Below are 18601 nucleotides of genomic sequence, written 5' to 3'. Positions count from 1 at the left end.
ATGTTGTGGAAATTGTCCAAATCGGATCACAACCACGCCTACTTCCTATATACCAGAACTTAGAAGATGATCTGAATCGTTTACTTTACAATATATAAAGTAAGTACTAGTGAAGATATCGGTGCAGAACTTTGCACAAATACTATGTTAATAGTGTGGCAGCTCCATTCTAAAAATCGCCGAAATCGGACCATAGGTTTTCAAGGCCCCATATATCGAACACGAGGACCTCGGTGCTTCTAACCTAATATTATGGTTTCCAACTTTCAATGGACTTTATACAATATATATGACGAATATGTGGGTCAAATTGTGTATTATATAATATAAATAAAGTCAAATAAATAAATTGCGAGAGTATAAAATGTTCGGTTACACCCGAACTTAGCCCTTCCTTACTTGTTTTATATTGGAACCTATCCATTTCCCCTTCTATTTTGAAAATAGGTCCTACTCCCTGCCAGAGAAGCATCCCCACACCATGCCTTACGGTACCCTGCAAGTATCGACGGTCTAAACGCTTTCCTGTTGGTCTTCGTACACGTGTCATTCCATCTGAGTTCTGCAAATTAGATTTGGAGCAATGGAAGTCAGTATTGTTTTCAGATGAGGCCAAATCTAATTTGCAGAACTCAGGTGGAATGACACGTGCACGAAGACCAACAGGAAATTGAATTGTTTATTAATATAGAATATGCGATCTTTCTTTTGCAAAAAAAAATTATTCTTCTAATGCATCCATGTAAAAAGTTATGACAGAATATGTCTGAGACTCGATTTAGTCCAATGAGTTTTGTTCGACACTGTATTTGTGTGTATTTGAAGTAACAATATAGCTGTTGCCAATTTTATATAATATTTTTTCTATGCAAGTACTTATTTGCTATATATTTATGCTCCCCAACCAAACAGTGATCTGCAAAAAAATAAATATAAATAAATTTATCTGTATACACAAGTGCTTCATTATAGCGGTAATAAAAAAATTTTCAATTTACGTTTTATTTACATAAGTAGACACTCATTGCAAGAGGGTTGGCGTGGTAATTGTAATATATGTAAACAAATACAAGTGTAAAATGTAATTGAAAAGCGAGTAGAACTCAGTGAAAATATGAAAAAAATAACAAACAGGGGAAAAATATAACTCAGTCAACTAATAAAATATGGCAGGCATGCAAACATACAGATATAAGCACACCTACATATATATACATGTATATATATATATATCCATTATTATATTAGCTTGCTCGCGCTAAACAGCTGCAGCTGTGCTATATAAACTTTTACTACTCAATTGCAAATAGTCGAACAACAACACAAACAAAAGTATATAAACATATTGCTATCTTTCATTCTATATCTGTTCTTCTTTCTTTTTCTCATTTTTGCAGACATATTTTACATTTGATTCGCGTGCTGAACAACAAACGGAAGTTTATTTACGTTATGGCCAACATCCGGAACTGTATCCCAATCGACGCGGTGAGGTGGTACAAGGGTAAGTACCCACACATACATATAAACAAACAAACAACAACAGCGCAAATTATATTTGCTATATGTATATATAGACGCGCATAAACACCTGGGTCTCCGTTTAGTTAAATATTGCTATCAGCGTCTCCGCCATTAAATGTTACGTATACGGCAACGGTGCGCTGCCTTCACCACCAACACACAGTTAAGCAGTTAGTGCGTGGATGCTGCGTTTCATTGTTTGCCGTGGTGTTGCCACAACAAATAACTGTATATGCGCACACTGTTGGCAGCTTTGCATTAGCAGGTGCTTTAGTTGGCTTCCAGCCTGTCTCTTTGTTACTCCTTCGCTTTGCGTGCTGTGACCTTTTGCAGCGCATGCCTCAATGGCTTCTTGTGCCGCTGCTGCAAGGCAATAATTTAATTTTATTATTATTATTATGCGTAACTTAAGTGCTTTCCGCTGCCGTAATCATATTTTGCTAAGCGCGACGATGCGCAGCCAAGCACGGTATCGTGTAGCTGGCGTAATCAATGAAGCAGTTGAATAACGACCGAGCGAAGAAATGTGTGAAGTGTGGAAATTAAATTGGTTGGGAATGCAGGCTTTTGTAGTTTTGAAAATATTTTTTTCACACTAAATGGACGCTTTTCTATAACTTTAACACGGAAACAAGTGTGGTTGCTTTAAACTTATTCTAAGCGATAGGTTACCTGTTTCAAGAATGCGGAAAAGGTTATGTGTTTCAAAAATATACTGGAATAGTTGTAAAAATATTTTATATGAGATCTATAATCATCTCATATACAGTTGTAAAATATGAAACAACTGTAGGCTAGATTTGTAGTTCAATTAAAGATTTATGTTAGAAAAATATCTTGAAAGCATTCATCCTTTGAGTAATTTTCAGGTAAAAATTTAATTTCGATTTGACAATGACAATGACCACCTTTGTTGCCTTAATATATAATAAACTATGATCCTGTTTAGTGTGAATAAAATATAAAAAACTCCATGAATTGTGGATTTAAAATGATGGCGGCCCAAAAAATCTGAAGAATTTTCATTTCAGGAAGAATGTTGGATTGAATAATTTTTACTCTCCGAGGGAAAACTTTACTTCTCTTCTTGCAGCATCATAGATCATAAAAAGTTTTTAGATTGATAACTTTGAGTTATACGAACTAACGAAAGTTTTTTATCAAAAGAGTGGACACGAGTCCTTTTTGCTTCGCTGGTAATCTATTTTTCTTTACTGAATCTACTACTGAACTCAATGATAGATGAAATTGAACTTATACTCTCACTCTTTCCACTGTAGTTAAAGTTGGATAGGGAAGACATGGAGTCAGATTTGAGTCTAATTATAGCCAAGATTTATCTGTTGATAATTTTAAGAAGTTTTCCAAGACTCTTAAGTAGCTTTTCGTGCTAATTTGAGACAGATTGGTAGGATGATGCATTAGAAATAAATTTAATTTTTTTTTAGATTTTCTCCATACAAAATTATATTTAAGAATCATCTTCATAAAGTATTTTAAGTTTAAAGATTATATTTTCTCAACAACTGTATTATTTTTCCCTTCTCCATCATACTTCAATATGTCTCTCTACTTACTTCCATTGCCTAACCAGTATATTCATCAATAATCATTTTACAATTCCGCCTCAACTAAAGAGCTAACACATAAAAATACACACACATACATATATACTTACAAACATTTCTCAGCTTGTCCTTAGCGCACTTGATTGTATTCAAACTAATCAAACTTTGCATTCAATCCTTGTTATATAAATATATTTATATCTCTGCGGCAATTCAAATAAAATTCAATTACCAATTGAGTTGATAAGCAACAATGAATTTGCTTTCGATCAGTTTATACTTATCTTAATATTAATATCGATTTTCTGCGTCAATACAACGGCAAACTCAAACTCATCTCGCTCATTTCCAATGATTGCTTTGAGCAAAGAAAGAAATCATTTCCACAGTAAGGCAGACACAGCTATTGGCAGCTTAAATGCGACTGCTAATACACAAACACACACACACATTCAGAGATATAAAGTTATTTCCCTGTGCGTGTATATGTAGGCCTCCTTACAATGGCATAATAAAGGATATTAAATATGTTTACTTTACTCTGTACTCTGCTGCAGGCAATACATAAATTTTGTATTCACAAACTAATCACTACTTTTCCGACAATTTCTGACAACAAAAGAAAACTAATAGAAGTCGTAAAAAGTAGAAAAATATGATAGATGGTGCATGTGTGTGTTGACGGCAAAGGATTATGAATATGACTTCATTTTCTAGCTTCGTGTGGCTGACAATAATTGAAAAATATTTTATTATTTATTAGAATTTTTTTACTTATTTTTTTAGTAATTTTTTTTTTGTTTTTGTACAGAGTGATTTTCCTGATGGATTTCATAAAATTTATTTTTTTTCGGAAACGTATTTCTATTTCAAATTTATCGTATTTTATCTCAATTTTTCAGTGAAGGGTAAACATTCATTTAAATTGGTAGATGTAGCACATTAAGGTGGGACTGAAAAGCTCGTAGTATAGTTATTTTGATATTCCTTAATATTTTTGTTTTATTTTAGTGAGTTTTATACTCAGACTTAAAAACAATAACACTTCAAAGGTTGTCGTATATATATAAAAACCCTTACTTAAAATAAAACAACAATCTATATAATACCACCCTAATGTAAATATCTGTAGCTGCAACTAATGGTTTTTTGGATTTCTTTTGTTTTTTGAGAAGCAACCAAAGGTCGAGAACTACTGAAAGCTATACAAGTTATTGGATGCAATGTCATCTCGACAGGGAGACCCACTTATTGACCCGCAGATAGTAGGAAATTACCAGATCTACTTGACTTTTTTGTCATCAACAAAGTATCGAAAATCAATTTACGTATTGAAGATAGCTCAGATTTAAGCTCTGATCATTCACCAGTGTTACTAACTTTATGTGAAAAACCAGTAATTTCGTCCTGCACGTGCTCTTTATCTAATAAACATACTAATTGGTATAAATTTAAGACTATACTGAATAAAGTCGATTTTAAGCTGAAGTGCATATCGACAGATGCCGACTTAGACTGTGAAGTTTAATCTTTCACAAAAGTAATTCAAAATGAATAATCGCATGAATCTAAGTGGAAACAAATTCCCAAAATACATCTTAGATGGTATCCATAAAAAACGCAAACTTCGACGAAGATGGCAGCAAACTAGGTCGGCTGCTCTCAAAACAGAGCTTAATAGATGTATAGAACAAAATTAGACAGTTTAAAAACTATTCCTTCAAAACGTATTTGTCCAAACTCACTGTTGATAAAACTACCGATTATTCGCTCTGAAAAGCTGCAAGGAATATTAATAAACAAATAAAATATGTCACACCAATAAAATTAAACGAAACTGAATGGGCCAAAACGGATGCACAAAAGGCTGCAGTATTTGCAAATCATTTGAGAAACACATTTCCACCTAACGATGGAGATGAGCTAAACTGTGAAAATAGTTGGTTGGATCCACTCGTCAGCATTTCTCCAGTTTCTTGTAAAGAAATTAAAAGTCTTATCAGGAACGCAAGGCTCAAAAAAGCTCCTGGGTTTGAATTAATAACCGGAGAGATATTACGCAATCTACCAAAGAATTGTATAAAAAAATTGTAAACATTGTAAACAGCATCTGAAGTTAATATGATACCTAAGCCGGGAGGTTTTCCCGGCTTAGGTATCATATTGATGTTACATCTTACAGGCAAGTATCGCTGCTGCCAGCTCTATCGAAAGTCTTCGAGTATGTTCTCATAAAGCGGCTCAAATCAATAATAAATCGAAAACACCTTATACCAGTACATCAGTTCGGCTTTCGTGATCATCATTCAACAATTGACCAGGTACACCGAATCGTTAATTTCGTTGAAAATGCTATGGATAAAAAGAACGTTTGTTCTGCGGCCTTCTTAGACGTGTATCAGGCTTTTGATAGAGTTTGGCATTCGGGTCTACTGCTGAAACTGAAATGCATGTTAGCCAAACAATATTGCGAAATAATTGCTTCCTACCTAAAAGACAGATACTTTCGCATAAAACAAGATGACGCATAGAAGCGGGTGTTCCCCAGGGAAGCGTGTTGGGACCAATGCTCTACTTGCTTTTTACAAGTGATATCCCTATTTAATCAAGTTATGTGACAGCGACATTTGCGGATGACACAGCCCTGTTAGCAGCAGGAGAGTCAACCTCAGTATCTAACCTTCGAGTGCAAAAAACAGTCAAGCAATTACTAAATGGACTTCTAAGTGGCGCATTAAATTAAACGATTCCAACTCAATGCACGAAGACTTTACTTAAAAAAACATCATACCATTTCATTTATATAAATGGTACTCCTATACCACTTCACAATAATGCTTAGTACCTAAGAATCACCCTAGATGCAAAGCTTCGCTGGAAAGAGCATGTCAAGAAAAAAAGGTGCGAGCTTGATTTAAAATTTGCTAAGTTTTACCATCTGGTCGGTAGGAGATCCACGCTTTCAATCGCAAATAAGCTGTTTATATATAATCAAGTACTAAAGCTAATTTGGGCCTATGGAGCTCAACTATGGGGTTGCTCAAGTCAAAACTGTATTGCCTGCATTTAGCGTTTCCAAAATAAGGTACTAAGAAGTATAGTTAATGATCCTTGGTATGTTAGATTTGCTGGCCTTCACCGTGATCTTAGTGTGAATTCATTAGTAAACGAAATAACCAAACTTGCAAAAACTCACGAAATGAGGCTTGTACAGCAAGTAAATGAAGAGGCATCCAGACTCATCGGTACTGCTGAACGAGAAAACCGACTGAAACGTAAGAGGCCTTCAGACTTAGAAAGGCAACTGTTGCAGCAAATGAATTACTCTAACATTTAGCTTTTAATTATTATCTATTTTTAAGTCAATAGAATTGAATTATGTTAGTATTTATTCATTTTATACTAGGTACAATTGTAAAAAAAGAAAAAAAAAAACAAAAAAATTTGAGAAGCATTTCTTAAAATGTAGATTTTAAATTTAATTGAAATCTAAAAAATATATGAACCACCCTAACGTAATCTGGCATAATGAGCCGTAAATATTACTGTAGTTAGTATTTCAATTTTTTTTTAATAACTGCACCCTAATGCATTAAAAATATGTAATAAATGTGCGCTAACTGTTTTATTTCCTGATGTTCAGGCAAATGACTTTTACAAAATATTAAAAAATAGGATCGTCACACCGTAATGTTTGCTATACATTTTGTGCACATTATTATATTTTCTTATTTGACAACTTTTTACAAATATTTTTAGTGTGCTGAATATTATTCCGCCATTTAAATTTTTATTTATTTTTAATCTTATTCTGCCATTTTTTTAATTTTTGGAAGCAGTTATAAAAATATGAAACATGAAAAACTATTTTTAAAAATTCAGTATCAAAAACGAACCAATTTAATGCTTCCCTATTCTTGCATCTAGTATTTGTCAGAAATCGCAAAATATGTTTTTAATTGTTTTGTCCCATGCATACGAAATTGAAATAATTTAAAAAGTCTAAGATATCTCATACATATTCAGTAAAATGTCAAAGGTCACACATAGTGTTACTTAATTGCTAAAATTCAATATTTTATTTTATTTTAAAAGAAATTCAATATTTTTCTAAAATTTTCTGATTGAAATGAAATCTTCGAAATGATGTGTACATTATTGTGAGGAAATAAAGCAGATATGCATGTTTGCATACAACCAAACATGGGTATATAATTGTTTTTATGGAATTAATTCAGTTGTACTGAATGAGCTAGCTTTTGGTATTTATATATTTTTCGAGAAATGAAATATTTTTAATTTTTGATAAAATATATTTTCAGTCCATTGTCAAAAAGTTATCGGATATTTCACATCTTCTTCTAATAAATCTTGATTTTAATAATTTGAAAACTTTTTCCTGCTATAAAAGCTTCCAAAAATATATAATAAAATTTATAAAAGTAAATATTCTAAAATTGTATACATATTTACCCTCCTCCACTTCCAAGCCTCCTGCAAGTACTCTACATATTATTTATGAATTTCACAATTTTTTTGCGCCGCCATCAAAATCTTTTGTTAAAAGTGTTTACCGAAAAGTTTCCAACAAATTATGCGCTTTCAAGCGAAATTGCTTGCTCATGTTCCTTTTGCAACAGCTAAAGTGTAAGAAAAAAACAAAGCGAAAGAAAAATTGAAGAAAACGTTCATACGCCTAAATGTATGCAACACTTTTCAGCTTACCTTAATCACTTTATCCGAAGTTATCGCCTTCTTTTTTGTGCCATGCGCCGCCACGCATACCATTTTCGCATTATCTCGCGCGCTTTAAATCATTTCGCGTCGCCAACGCAGGCTTTTTACCTCCGCCTTTTACTGCGTGTACACCTTTTAGGCGCATTCTTTATTCTTTTCTTTTAATTTGCCTTTTCCTCTTATTCAAGTTGAGTGAATTTTGAGAAAAGTTTTTTACCTTTTCCTCTAACGCCTCATTTACTTTAACATTTTTTGGCTTATATAGGTATGTAAATATATTTAACTCCACTCTTTTTTCTCTCTCTCTCTTTTGCAGCTCCTACTGTGAGCGCGAGTATCGCGATTGCCGCTTGCAAACGTGTTATGTGCAATCGCCCGCATATCCCGGCCTATATCCGCGCGCATTAAATTGTCGTTATAAATTGCATACGCGTCAGCCATACATTAAATTGTACTTGCAGAATGAACAGTTCGCAGTGGATGGACAGCGGTAAGTGGAAATAGTTTGTTGAAATTATTTATTTTAAATAAATTGAGCGAAAGTAAAGCGATATTAGAGAACGCAGGAGGAGTTTAGTATATCTTCTTTAGTTTTACAATACTTTTATGCAAAAGGGAACTACAAGTTTACAGAATGCTATATAACAAAATGTTATATTATATATTATAAAGAATCATTCAAGCTCCAAACTGGTTCTAAAGTAGCCCAAATCTAGTACTGAAGTCATAACGCACTATTCGCTCTACAATCTCAAATTTTATGATAATATATTTTAAGTTTAAGTTCCATTACTCCAAACTAGTCCATCCACTCCGCTCTTGAAAAAGCGACTAGGCCAAGCTTTAAAATTGTTTTTCAATCTCAGAACTAGTCTCTAAAACTCTCGAAAACTTAGTTTTTTTGTGTCCACTTTTGCATGGAATTCCACATCATATTCCAAGCAATTTCATCAGAACGGGACCAGTTACAGTAACCCAAGGTAATCAAAGCACATAGCAACAAAATATTTGCTGTTCAAAACACCGTAAAAAATGGAACACGAAATAATTCGAAAAAAGCACACGCTCAAACTGTCACCATTTGTCAAAAATCTTTGTTGTTTTTTTAGGATTTCAAAATCCACCTAAAATATTTTTTTTACAGCTTTCAAAAATAAACAACAAAAAACCATGCATGTGTTGGTGACCAAATCTAACGGCAGTAAATCATCGCTGTGACACATACACCAGCAGCAACAACAACGAATACAAGTAAAACTCTCAAACCAAATGAACTGTTGCAACTGCTGACTGCATACACTCTCCCAAAAACAAATGTGTGCGTTAGCGCTTAGAAGCTTTTGTATGCCCAGCCTATAGACTACTTTTAGGGGCTCTTAGGCTGTCACTAGCACACACTGCCAATGCGGCAACACTTCCAACGCACCGCTGCAGCTAACACCAAATGAATGCGGGCTAATGGCGTGAATGATACGCGAATGAAATGTAACAATGCCAGCTGTCACGGCGTATGAGCGACATTTCAATGCATTTGTGGGCAATGCATGCACGTGTGTGTATATGTATGTGCGTCGACCAGCCTGCATTGATAGACGCCAAAATTAACGTAAAGTTAACACGCGGTAATTTGTCATTTTGGCACGTTTTTGGCTGAGCGCAATTGCAGTCGGCAGACGGCACAAGAGCGGCAGTTGGCAGCGATTGTAGCAAAAGAGAAAAACATTAGTGGTAGAGAAAGGGAGAAGGAGAGTGAGTGAGTGTGTATACTTTATATAGCAACTATATTTGTATATATGTAATAATATAGCCATGTATAAAGCGAACAAACTGCCTGCTGACGCTTGCATTTGGCATTTGGCACGCTGACAAAGCCAATTTGACAGCTAAAGAAAGATGTGGCGAGTACACAATGTGCGCTAATACAGGCATAAATTAAAAAAAGTTTGATAAAAATGCTTTTATATATAAAACTAGCACACCCGACCACACGTTTTTGTGGCTAAGGTATACATTAAATTTGTAAATTTTTCAATACAGAGAAAATACAGAGAAAAAATTCTTACGCATAAAGAGGAAAACGTTACAGCCGGTAAATTTGAAAGTGATTGTTATACAATATTGTAGATCTGTATTAAGCGTAAATTATCACAATTTGTTAAACTTGTTTGAATTGTTTTAATCGTTTATTGAAGTATGTAACAAATGAGCAAATTGCAAAGTTGGCTCAATCTTGGCTTCGGTGACGATATTGATTACCTTCTTCACAGCCAGTCTTCTGTAATTGCATAGTCGAGGTTGATTTATGTTACGCAGAATGATGACAACTCACACTACTTGTAATTGCAAAGTGAGTGGTGATAGTGCAGGCAATTTTAAATAAGCAGTGGGATAACGACTACGTCATCCTGGTTTGTTGCTGTATCAACCCTCCTGGAACGAAATTCTAAATTGATTCATTGAGATCATCGACCTCTGTGTTTTACAATAATATTTTAACAAAGCAGCAATGATAACTTTTAAAATATTATTATTTTTAGTTTTCCTTTTTTATATTTTTGTTGTCAATTCAAATAAAATTATCTTATTATTATCTTCCTCGCAATTTTTCCATATTTACTTACTTTCTAAACCTTTCCTAACCTTCCACGAATATTTCAAGACTAAAATTAGCAAGATCGGTTTGGCCGTTCTCGACTTTTTGCAATTCATTTTTATACTCTCGCAACAAAAGTTGCTAAGAGAGTATTGTAGTTTTGTTCACATAACGGTTGCTTGTAAGTCATAAAACTAAACGAGTTAGATATAGGTTTATATATATATCCAAATAATAAAAATAAATTTCTTGCTAGATAAAAAAAATCATAAAGTGGTTGAGAACTACAATCATTGTTAGGCTATAAACGAAAAATATTATAAAATATATATTGAACTAATTAATGAGTTAAAAGGCTTTATATAAATTCTTATATATGTACATATACATATAAAAGTTCGAACAATAAAATTTTCTTCTATTATATTTGGCTCAAATTTGTTTATAAATGCGCCTAACCTCAACTTACCTGACTTTTTTCTAAAAAAAAAATCTAAAAAATCACTACCAAATTACCTTTTCAAAGCTTTCTGCAAATTGTACGCAGCTACAAAAGCCCTAAATTATTATAAAAATACATACACCATGCTACTATTATAACTCTACCTTCACCGCGACCTCTCAAATACACACTCAGCCATTATAATGTTGACTAATGAGCCTGCATAATGATGCTCGTAATGCTTTGAAGAATTGGCTTTCATGACATTCATGACAAATAAATAATATTTTCTTGTATGGTGCATAAAAAATAAGAAATAACAACAAATATAATTGCCTTTGTTATATGTTTGTAGACATATACATTTTTCTTTATTTTTAAATATATATTTTTATTTTTCTTACTATTTTCCTGGCAAATTTTTCAATGTCTTCTCTGCTTTGTGGTTGCGAGGCTTACTCATTACGCCACTTATTTCATTCTTCTTCCAATTTTTTACTCATTATTGTACTCTTGCTTAGCGTCTGTTTGCTTTCTTTTGTGTCTTCAAGAGTATTAACCGCGTAATTGAGGCACCCTAATTACCCGATTAGGTTGAAAGGTTAATAAAATGTATATATACGCAATAAAATTTTGAAAAATATATTAAAATAACATTTAATTGTAGGTATGGAAATAAAGAAAAAGTGCTGGAAAGTCAGCAATGACAATAATTTTTAATAAAAATACTTTATCGCTAATGAATTGGAAATTCGAATTATAAAATGGAGTAATTAAGGTAATGTGTTGATATAACACTTATATATGTAATCTTATATGTACCCAAGCCAATTACCGCAAATTAGTCAGTAATTTAAAAGTCTCATGGAATGAGAATCTTCTGCTCAATTCCAAACTTCAACTAAAAATCAAGTCTCCCATGCTTCAAACGAAGTTGTGTACTGTTTTAAAGGGTTTAAAGAAGCGGTCATATCTGTATCTTTTAAATGTTACTGAATTCAAATGATTTGGAACTCTCTGATATGAGAATATGATGTCATATTCTCTAAAAAATTACTACTTTATTTATTTTTCTCTTAAGGAATATCTCTATAATTACCTCTTCCAACTACCTGACGCAAATTGATACGCATTTCTCGCATTATTCTCCAGCTTATCAGCCATTTCATTATGAAATCATAGTTTTTTCGTTTACGCTGCCGAAACTTTTCCTCCAACTCTTCATTAGTTTAAGCGTTTCTGTAATCACTTGCTGTATTCACATGCATTATTTCGTAGCATACATACAGGCGCAAATGCAAATTTTCGCATTTACGCGCACACACACATGAATGCAAATGAGGATGGCATTCGCATGCCATTGATTTCGCTGCCAAAAACTCGATAATAATTCACACGAAATCGGTGCCAGCAAACAACAAAAGTACAGTTGTCTATGTGTGTGTGAGTGTGTATGATAATTGCAATTGTTGCAGGCGCGCAGTGTGCAACGCCAAAAAGTATGCTACATTTGCTTGGTTGTGTAATGCAGAAATTCGCAGTTGCAAAAAAATAAGACAGAAGTTCGAACGGCTCAATTCAAGCAGTCATGGATTGTATGAATGTGTGACTGTGTGGGTAAAGAGAGTGTGTGTGTGTAGCATAGAGGAAGGCGCGCGAAAACTTTCGCACAAGTATCTGCGTATCGATAGAGTCATAATGAGATGCGAAATGGCAGCATAAAAGTTTTATTATACTTTCGGTCATATCATGATATAGTAATATAACTCATTGATAATAAATGGCGGATGGAAACTTTGTTTATTTTGTTACCAAAAGTGACAGAGAGAGAGAGAAAGAGTCGGAGGTAGAGAGCGCGAGTTAATAGCAGCGACTGGAGTTGGACTCATAAGTGGCGGAGAAAACTCTTGCATGGTCTGCTTTAAGCAATTCCCACTGTTGCTGTTGTTGCTGTTGTTATCGACAGCATATAAAATCGCAGCAAAAGTTTCGCTCGAAATTCGCATAATTCGCACTGCTCCCGAGCAATATGCACCAAACGCGAAAAGTGGATTGCTATGCGCGCGCTTATCGAAAACAAAACGAAAAAAACAACAAAAATGCAAATAACATATACATAAATGGCAGCAGTAAGGTAAGCATGAAGCTGCCTTTGGCAGCAAACAAAAAATGCAAAAATTCGCCAGTCATTTGCAAAATATTAAAAAAGTTGTTTTTCTAATGCAGCACATGTGCCATGCAGCTGCAGTATGTATACTCTTGTGTGTGTGTGATGTAAAAGTTCCGCAGATTTACATAGAAATTTATTTGTTTGCATTTACTGGCTGGTGAAAGTTAGTTGACTTCGTCTCGTGAGTCTGGAAAAGAAATATTATTAAAAATTTGGAAAAATATAATAACATGCATATAGCCTAAAATAACATAACATAACATAACATAACTTTACAAAACATAACATAACATAACATAACATAACATAACATAAATTAACATAAATTAACATAACATAACATCACATAATTTAGCTAAATTAGACAAATCACCTTAACATATTTAAATGTATAATTTTAACATAACATAACGTAACGTTACATAACATAGCCTACATAACTCAATTGAAAAAAAAAATAATATTTCCAAAGTAAATTTATATGTAAAACTTGAGATAACATAACATACCATAATCGAACAAAAATAACATAAAAGTTTTCAAAATAAATACGAATCATACATATTTTATTTATAATAAAACAACAACAAAAAAATTGTTTTTAATTTTGCTGATGCATTTCGAAACTGAAAAATATTAACAAATAAAATAAAATAAATGGTAAACATTTGCAGTCAAAGTTCATTTCAATAATATACGAGTATGTATATTACGGTGGAATATAAACATACCTAAACACATACACTTTCAGCTTCCAACACTAAAGTTCTGCCAAAGCGCATATTTTGTAGTTTACTATAATTTATTATGGCAAACTAAAAACTCTTTGAGTTTCGAATTTCATAAATTTGCAAATAATATTTGCAGAAAACACTTTTTTTCTCATAGCATTGAATAAATTTGAATGTAAATATTTTTTTTTCTTTGAACAATATGGCTTTTCTATATTTACCATAATTGCCGGTTGGGCGAAAATTGAGCAAATAAAATATCAACAAAATCAATTATTTTTTGATTTTTTTTAAATGGTTTTACACCCACTTCTAATCGTTTATAATTGACGTGAAGTGAAAAGCATGGCTGATAAAACTGGTTCAAACATTAAATGCGATATAGTAATATATGTATATTCAAGAAACAATCGGACCAATATGACCCAACGTCAATATTAAAACTTATACTGGCCCAATAAACAGTTTTTGAATGGTACATTTTTATTAAGACCACATTGTGGTTCAGAGCGGACATAATGAATATGTGAAGGGATTATAGTTGCGATGGTTCTGAAATGGGGCTCCTAAATGTGTATCGATAAGTAATCACTATACATAATGTTGTCTACTAGTCCAATACCAAAGATTACGAGTTTCGTTTAAGCTCATATTTTCCGCCTAAGGTCGGTGTGTTCCAGTTGAAGTTAAAGTTGAACCAAAGTTACTTCTAATTTCAATTCGTTAAACTTCTCCGGTATTATCACAAAATTGCTAAAACTGGTACAAAGTGCCCTAACAAAACTAGAGAAAAGCAAATTGTTGTTATCACCTTAATTATTGTACGTATTACCAAGACCATCAAACCCAACGTCTAGCTTGTAGAAGAGGATTTTCTCTTTCACCGTCCGTTCAATCCAAAGAAGTACCCTCCAAAAAGGTCTCTCATATGTTGGTCCTCAGTTCTACCTACCTAACTACTTAGACAATTCATCTATTCCACCTAAATCGACTGGATATAATAGGGTCGTAAATACTTCGATCCCCGCAAAACTAATACGGCTGTGTAAGTTGACGTTGAGCAACACCAAAAGCTCCGTCATGATTGGGAAGGACCTCTCCGAGCCGTTCGATACCAAACGAGGTTTCAGACAAGGCATGGATAAGGAGGCGAAGCGAATGGGTCTGGAGGTGAATGAGGACAAGACGAAATATCTCCTGTCATCAAGCAAACAGTCGGCGCATTCGCGTCTTGGCTCCCACGTCACTGTTGACAGTCATAACTTCGAGGTCGTAGATAATTTCGTATACCTGGGAACCAGCATCAACAACACGAACAATGTCAGCCTCGAAATCCAGCGCAGAATAACTCTTGCCAACAGGTGCTACTTTGGACTGAGTAGGCAATTGAACAGTAAAGTCCTCTCTCGCGAACCAAAATCAAGCTCTACAAGTCGCTTATCATTCCCGTCCTGCTTTACGGTGCGTAAGCTTGGACGATGTCAACATCAGATGAGACGACACTAGGAGTTTTCGAGAGGAAAATTTTGCGCAAGATTTATGGTCCTCAGAACATTGGCAACGGCGAATACCGCAGACGATGGAACGATGAGCTGTACGAGTTATACGACGACATTGACATAGTTCACCGAATAAAAAGACAGCGGCTACGCTGGCTAGGTCATGTTGTCCGAATGGACGAAAACACTCCAGCCCTGAAAGTGTTCGATGCAGTACCCGCAGGAGGAAGCCGAGGAAGGGGAAGGCCTCCACTCCGTTGGAGGGACCAGGTGGAGAGCGACCTGGTTACACTTGGGATCTCCAACTGGCGCCGAACTGCGAAGGAGAGAGAGAGGTGGCGCACTATCGTCGATTCGGCTATAACCGGCTAAACGGTTGCAACGCCAATCACATACATACAAATACTTCGATCTTAGATTCGCTAACGAAAGTCGTTAAGTATTAATGGAGAAAGTACTAAATAATCCTGAGAGTGAGAACCTCTTTAAATATCTTGCATTTTCGCCCCAGATAGGCTTAGCAAAGCACAAGTGTTGATGAAGGTCATTAAGGCAAGTGGGAGTTTTATCTAAGACTACAATTTTAGTCATCCAAAGCATCCAAGTTATCCGTAATAAGTTTTTGGTTTATTTTTTCGGATTAACCTGTGTTATCAGCAATCTTTCTGCATAGTTGTCATGAACATTGGCTATGGCGATCATCCCGAAAAGTATACTGTTTATACACCTATACACCTTGCCGAAATAAATATGAATTTCATATAAATTTCAATAAAAAATACCTTAATTGCAACTTTTCATATTTAAAAATAATTATGATTTATTTCTGCTTTTATTTCCTTTTCAACTTCCTTTACGCTCCTCTCCTCTCTCCTTTTTAATTCACTTTTACACTCGAATAATCATTGTGATTGGCTTTTGCAGTGTCGCCAGTGGCGCGTGACTTGTGTCTGCCTTTGTACATGCAGCCGTCTCTTCCTCTCTACATTTTTGCTCCATCTTCTTCTTTCTTTTTAAGCAACAATTTATTGAATCACCAAACGAAATACGAGCGAAGCAAGACACACATAATTTCCTTGCAAAATATGAATGGCTCTAAATGGGAATAGACTTAAGGTCAGCTGCACGACATAACTTCAAAGCACTTTTTCTGCTGCATTCTTCTGCCCTTTTTTGCCCTCCAACTCTCCGACTACTTTGCATACCTGAAATATTCGAAATTAAAAGAAATGACCAACCAACCAACCAAGGAATCCATAAAATAACGAGAGAATGTCTGTGTATTTGTTTGTATGTGTGTGTGTGAAGAGTAAAAGGTTTTTGCGCAGACACGCAGAGGTTGCCATCTGCATACAAAACTGAGTTTACACGATGCTGTGTGCTGCTAGGTATTTACCTCCTTGAATATTCTTGTATTCTTCGAGTAATAATTTATCTGTATTTTTGTCACAGTATATATATAGTATATATAGCATTCGATCTATATACAGAGTCTGTCCTGTCTATCTGTTTATGCATTTTACATTTAGTCTGTCAGTCTGTCTGACTCGGTGCCGTGTCTTCCTCTCTTCTCCCTTCTTCACCCTCTTATCCACCTTATTGTCTATCTGTTTGTCTGTCATTTCTTGCCCTGTCTGTCCTGTCATGTCTGGCTCTCCTGCATGCCCCTTCCCCTTCTCTACAAGCGCTTGTCCACTGCATCGAAACTGTGTAATTTCCATTTTGCCCTGCACCTACGCATTGTTCGTTCGCGCTGTGTTGTCTCTTGCATGTCAACCTTTGCACGTCTCGTATATTCTTTCTTAAATGCCCAACTATTAGTCGTTGTCTACTCGTACTTGCAGTGGCCTCCAAGTCTCATTCTTACAACATTTGCTACGTTACAAATTGTATTGCTTCTTTTCTGATTCTTTTTACTCTTTTAATTGTTGATGTTGGACTGAGAATTTATTCGAAATTCGTGTGGCAGTAGTCGATACTGAGGCCGCTTAGAATTTTATTTAATTAGTCCCATGGCGTTGCTATAACAATAATTTACCGTGTGTACCGTGATATACAGATATTTTAGTATTTTTAAAGTCTAACAATTATATTTACCGGTAGAGCAATCAATGAGCATCAACGGATTGAGTTGACAGTCTTCATACGCTTTCTCAGATTTAAAAATGGATTGCTCATTGCCTCTCCTAAGTGAAGTTTGAGTCAGTTTGTCATATGACCTGAACTTCTGTTAAATCGGAGAGGTGTCTCTTGGTATAAGTCCACTTAGAGCTGTGCGTTGGAGTTTGTTCAGAGTTCCATAATTAATAGTTTTACAAATAAATCTCAAATCCTATAACGTTCCTTAATCTTTAACACGGATTGAATAGTCCTCCCTGAAGTTGTATATATCGAAATCAGTAGTTCTTTATAAGTCTTTTGTAGTTGTTTCTAGAATTAAGGAAAATCTCAACACATTACAATATGGAGAGTACCTTGAACTTGATATTTCAGGTTTGCTTTCACCATTCGAAAATGTCCCGTCATAGGTGATACCCATAGAAAAAGATTTGACTTCAACTCAACCACAACCATATTGAAAACTACCAATTCATACGTATATGGATGGTTTTTTCTTTTCACTTGATTTAAGTAAGCTGAAAACTGAAAAAAAGAGAAGACTGAAGAAAGTAAGAGAGAGACAGAGTGTAATACATAAATTCTATTTCATTACAGACCGTAAACCTGTTATAGACTGGGACTGTAACTAACTTCTATCAAGTTTGCAGAGGCTCTCACAAGAATCACTGTGGAAAAGAAGAAAGAAGAAAGGATCAAGATTTAATCTTGTTTGTAGCATTTATTCAATATTATACTTATTTTCTAGTAATTCAGTTAGCATTGAAGTAAACAGTTACACCAATTGAGAAAGGCTGAGTGTCCACATACTCTCTTCTGTCGAATCTAGCTCGCTAATTACGTTGTAACTTTTACATATGAATTTTGCTACAAAAAACTAACATTTCAATTAAACGTACAGATAGATAGCGAACCGAAGAAGCTATTATCAGGGTATTAATATAAATACAATTTCAATAATCTTCAAAATTAGGCACCTTAATACACTCTCTTATTATCACTCAATAGTATCTACAAAGAACAGTTATTCAATTTAAATTGAAATTCAAAATATATTCGCCATTTAACCATTATCATTTCAAGCCTATATAATCGCATGGTTTTTCTTTTCATCTTGCTACTCATTTAGCTGCCTAACTTCCGGTTGTTATAACATTTCCTTCACCATACATTTGTCTCGATTACCCACACTCCGTCACACAGGAGACTTAATGTGCGT

The 18601-nt window shown here is 34.4% G+C and overlaps 1 protein-coding gene across 2 annotated transcripts in view; it reads left to right on the top strand.

Moving 5' to 3' along the window:
- Window positions 1-18601, top strand: part of LOC105210750 (uncharacterized) — a 289405-nt gene that overhangs the window by 239820 nt on the left and 30984 nt on the right. For both annotated transcript variants that reach the window (XM_011181888.3, XM_054232931.1), the window contains 2 exons: window positions 1398-1504; window positions 8146-8319. In XM_011181888.3, the coding sequence (XP_011180190.2) occupies window positions 1398-1504; window positions 8146-8319 (281 nt within the window). The remainder of the gene's footprint in view (window positions 1-1397; window positions 1505-8145; window positions 8320-18601) is intronic.

The sequence above is a fragment of the Zeugodacus cucurbitae genome, chromosome 6 (assembly GCF_028554725.1).
Source record: "Zeugodacus cucurbitae isolate PBARC_wt_2022May chromosome 6, idZeuCucr1.2, whole genome shotgun sequence".
In the NCBI taxonomy this organism is placed as follows: Eukaryota; Metazoa; Arthropoda; class Insecta; order Diptera; family Tephritidae; genus Zeugodacus; species Zeugodacus cucurbitae.
This window is presented reverse-complemented; position numbering and strand designations above follow the sequence as displayed.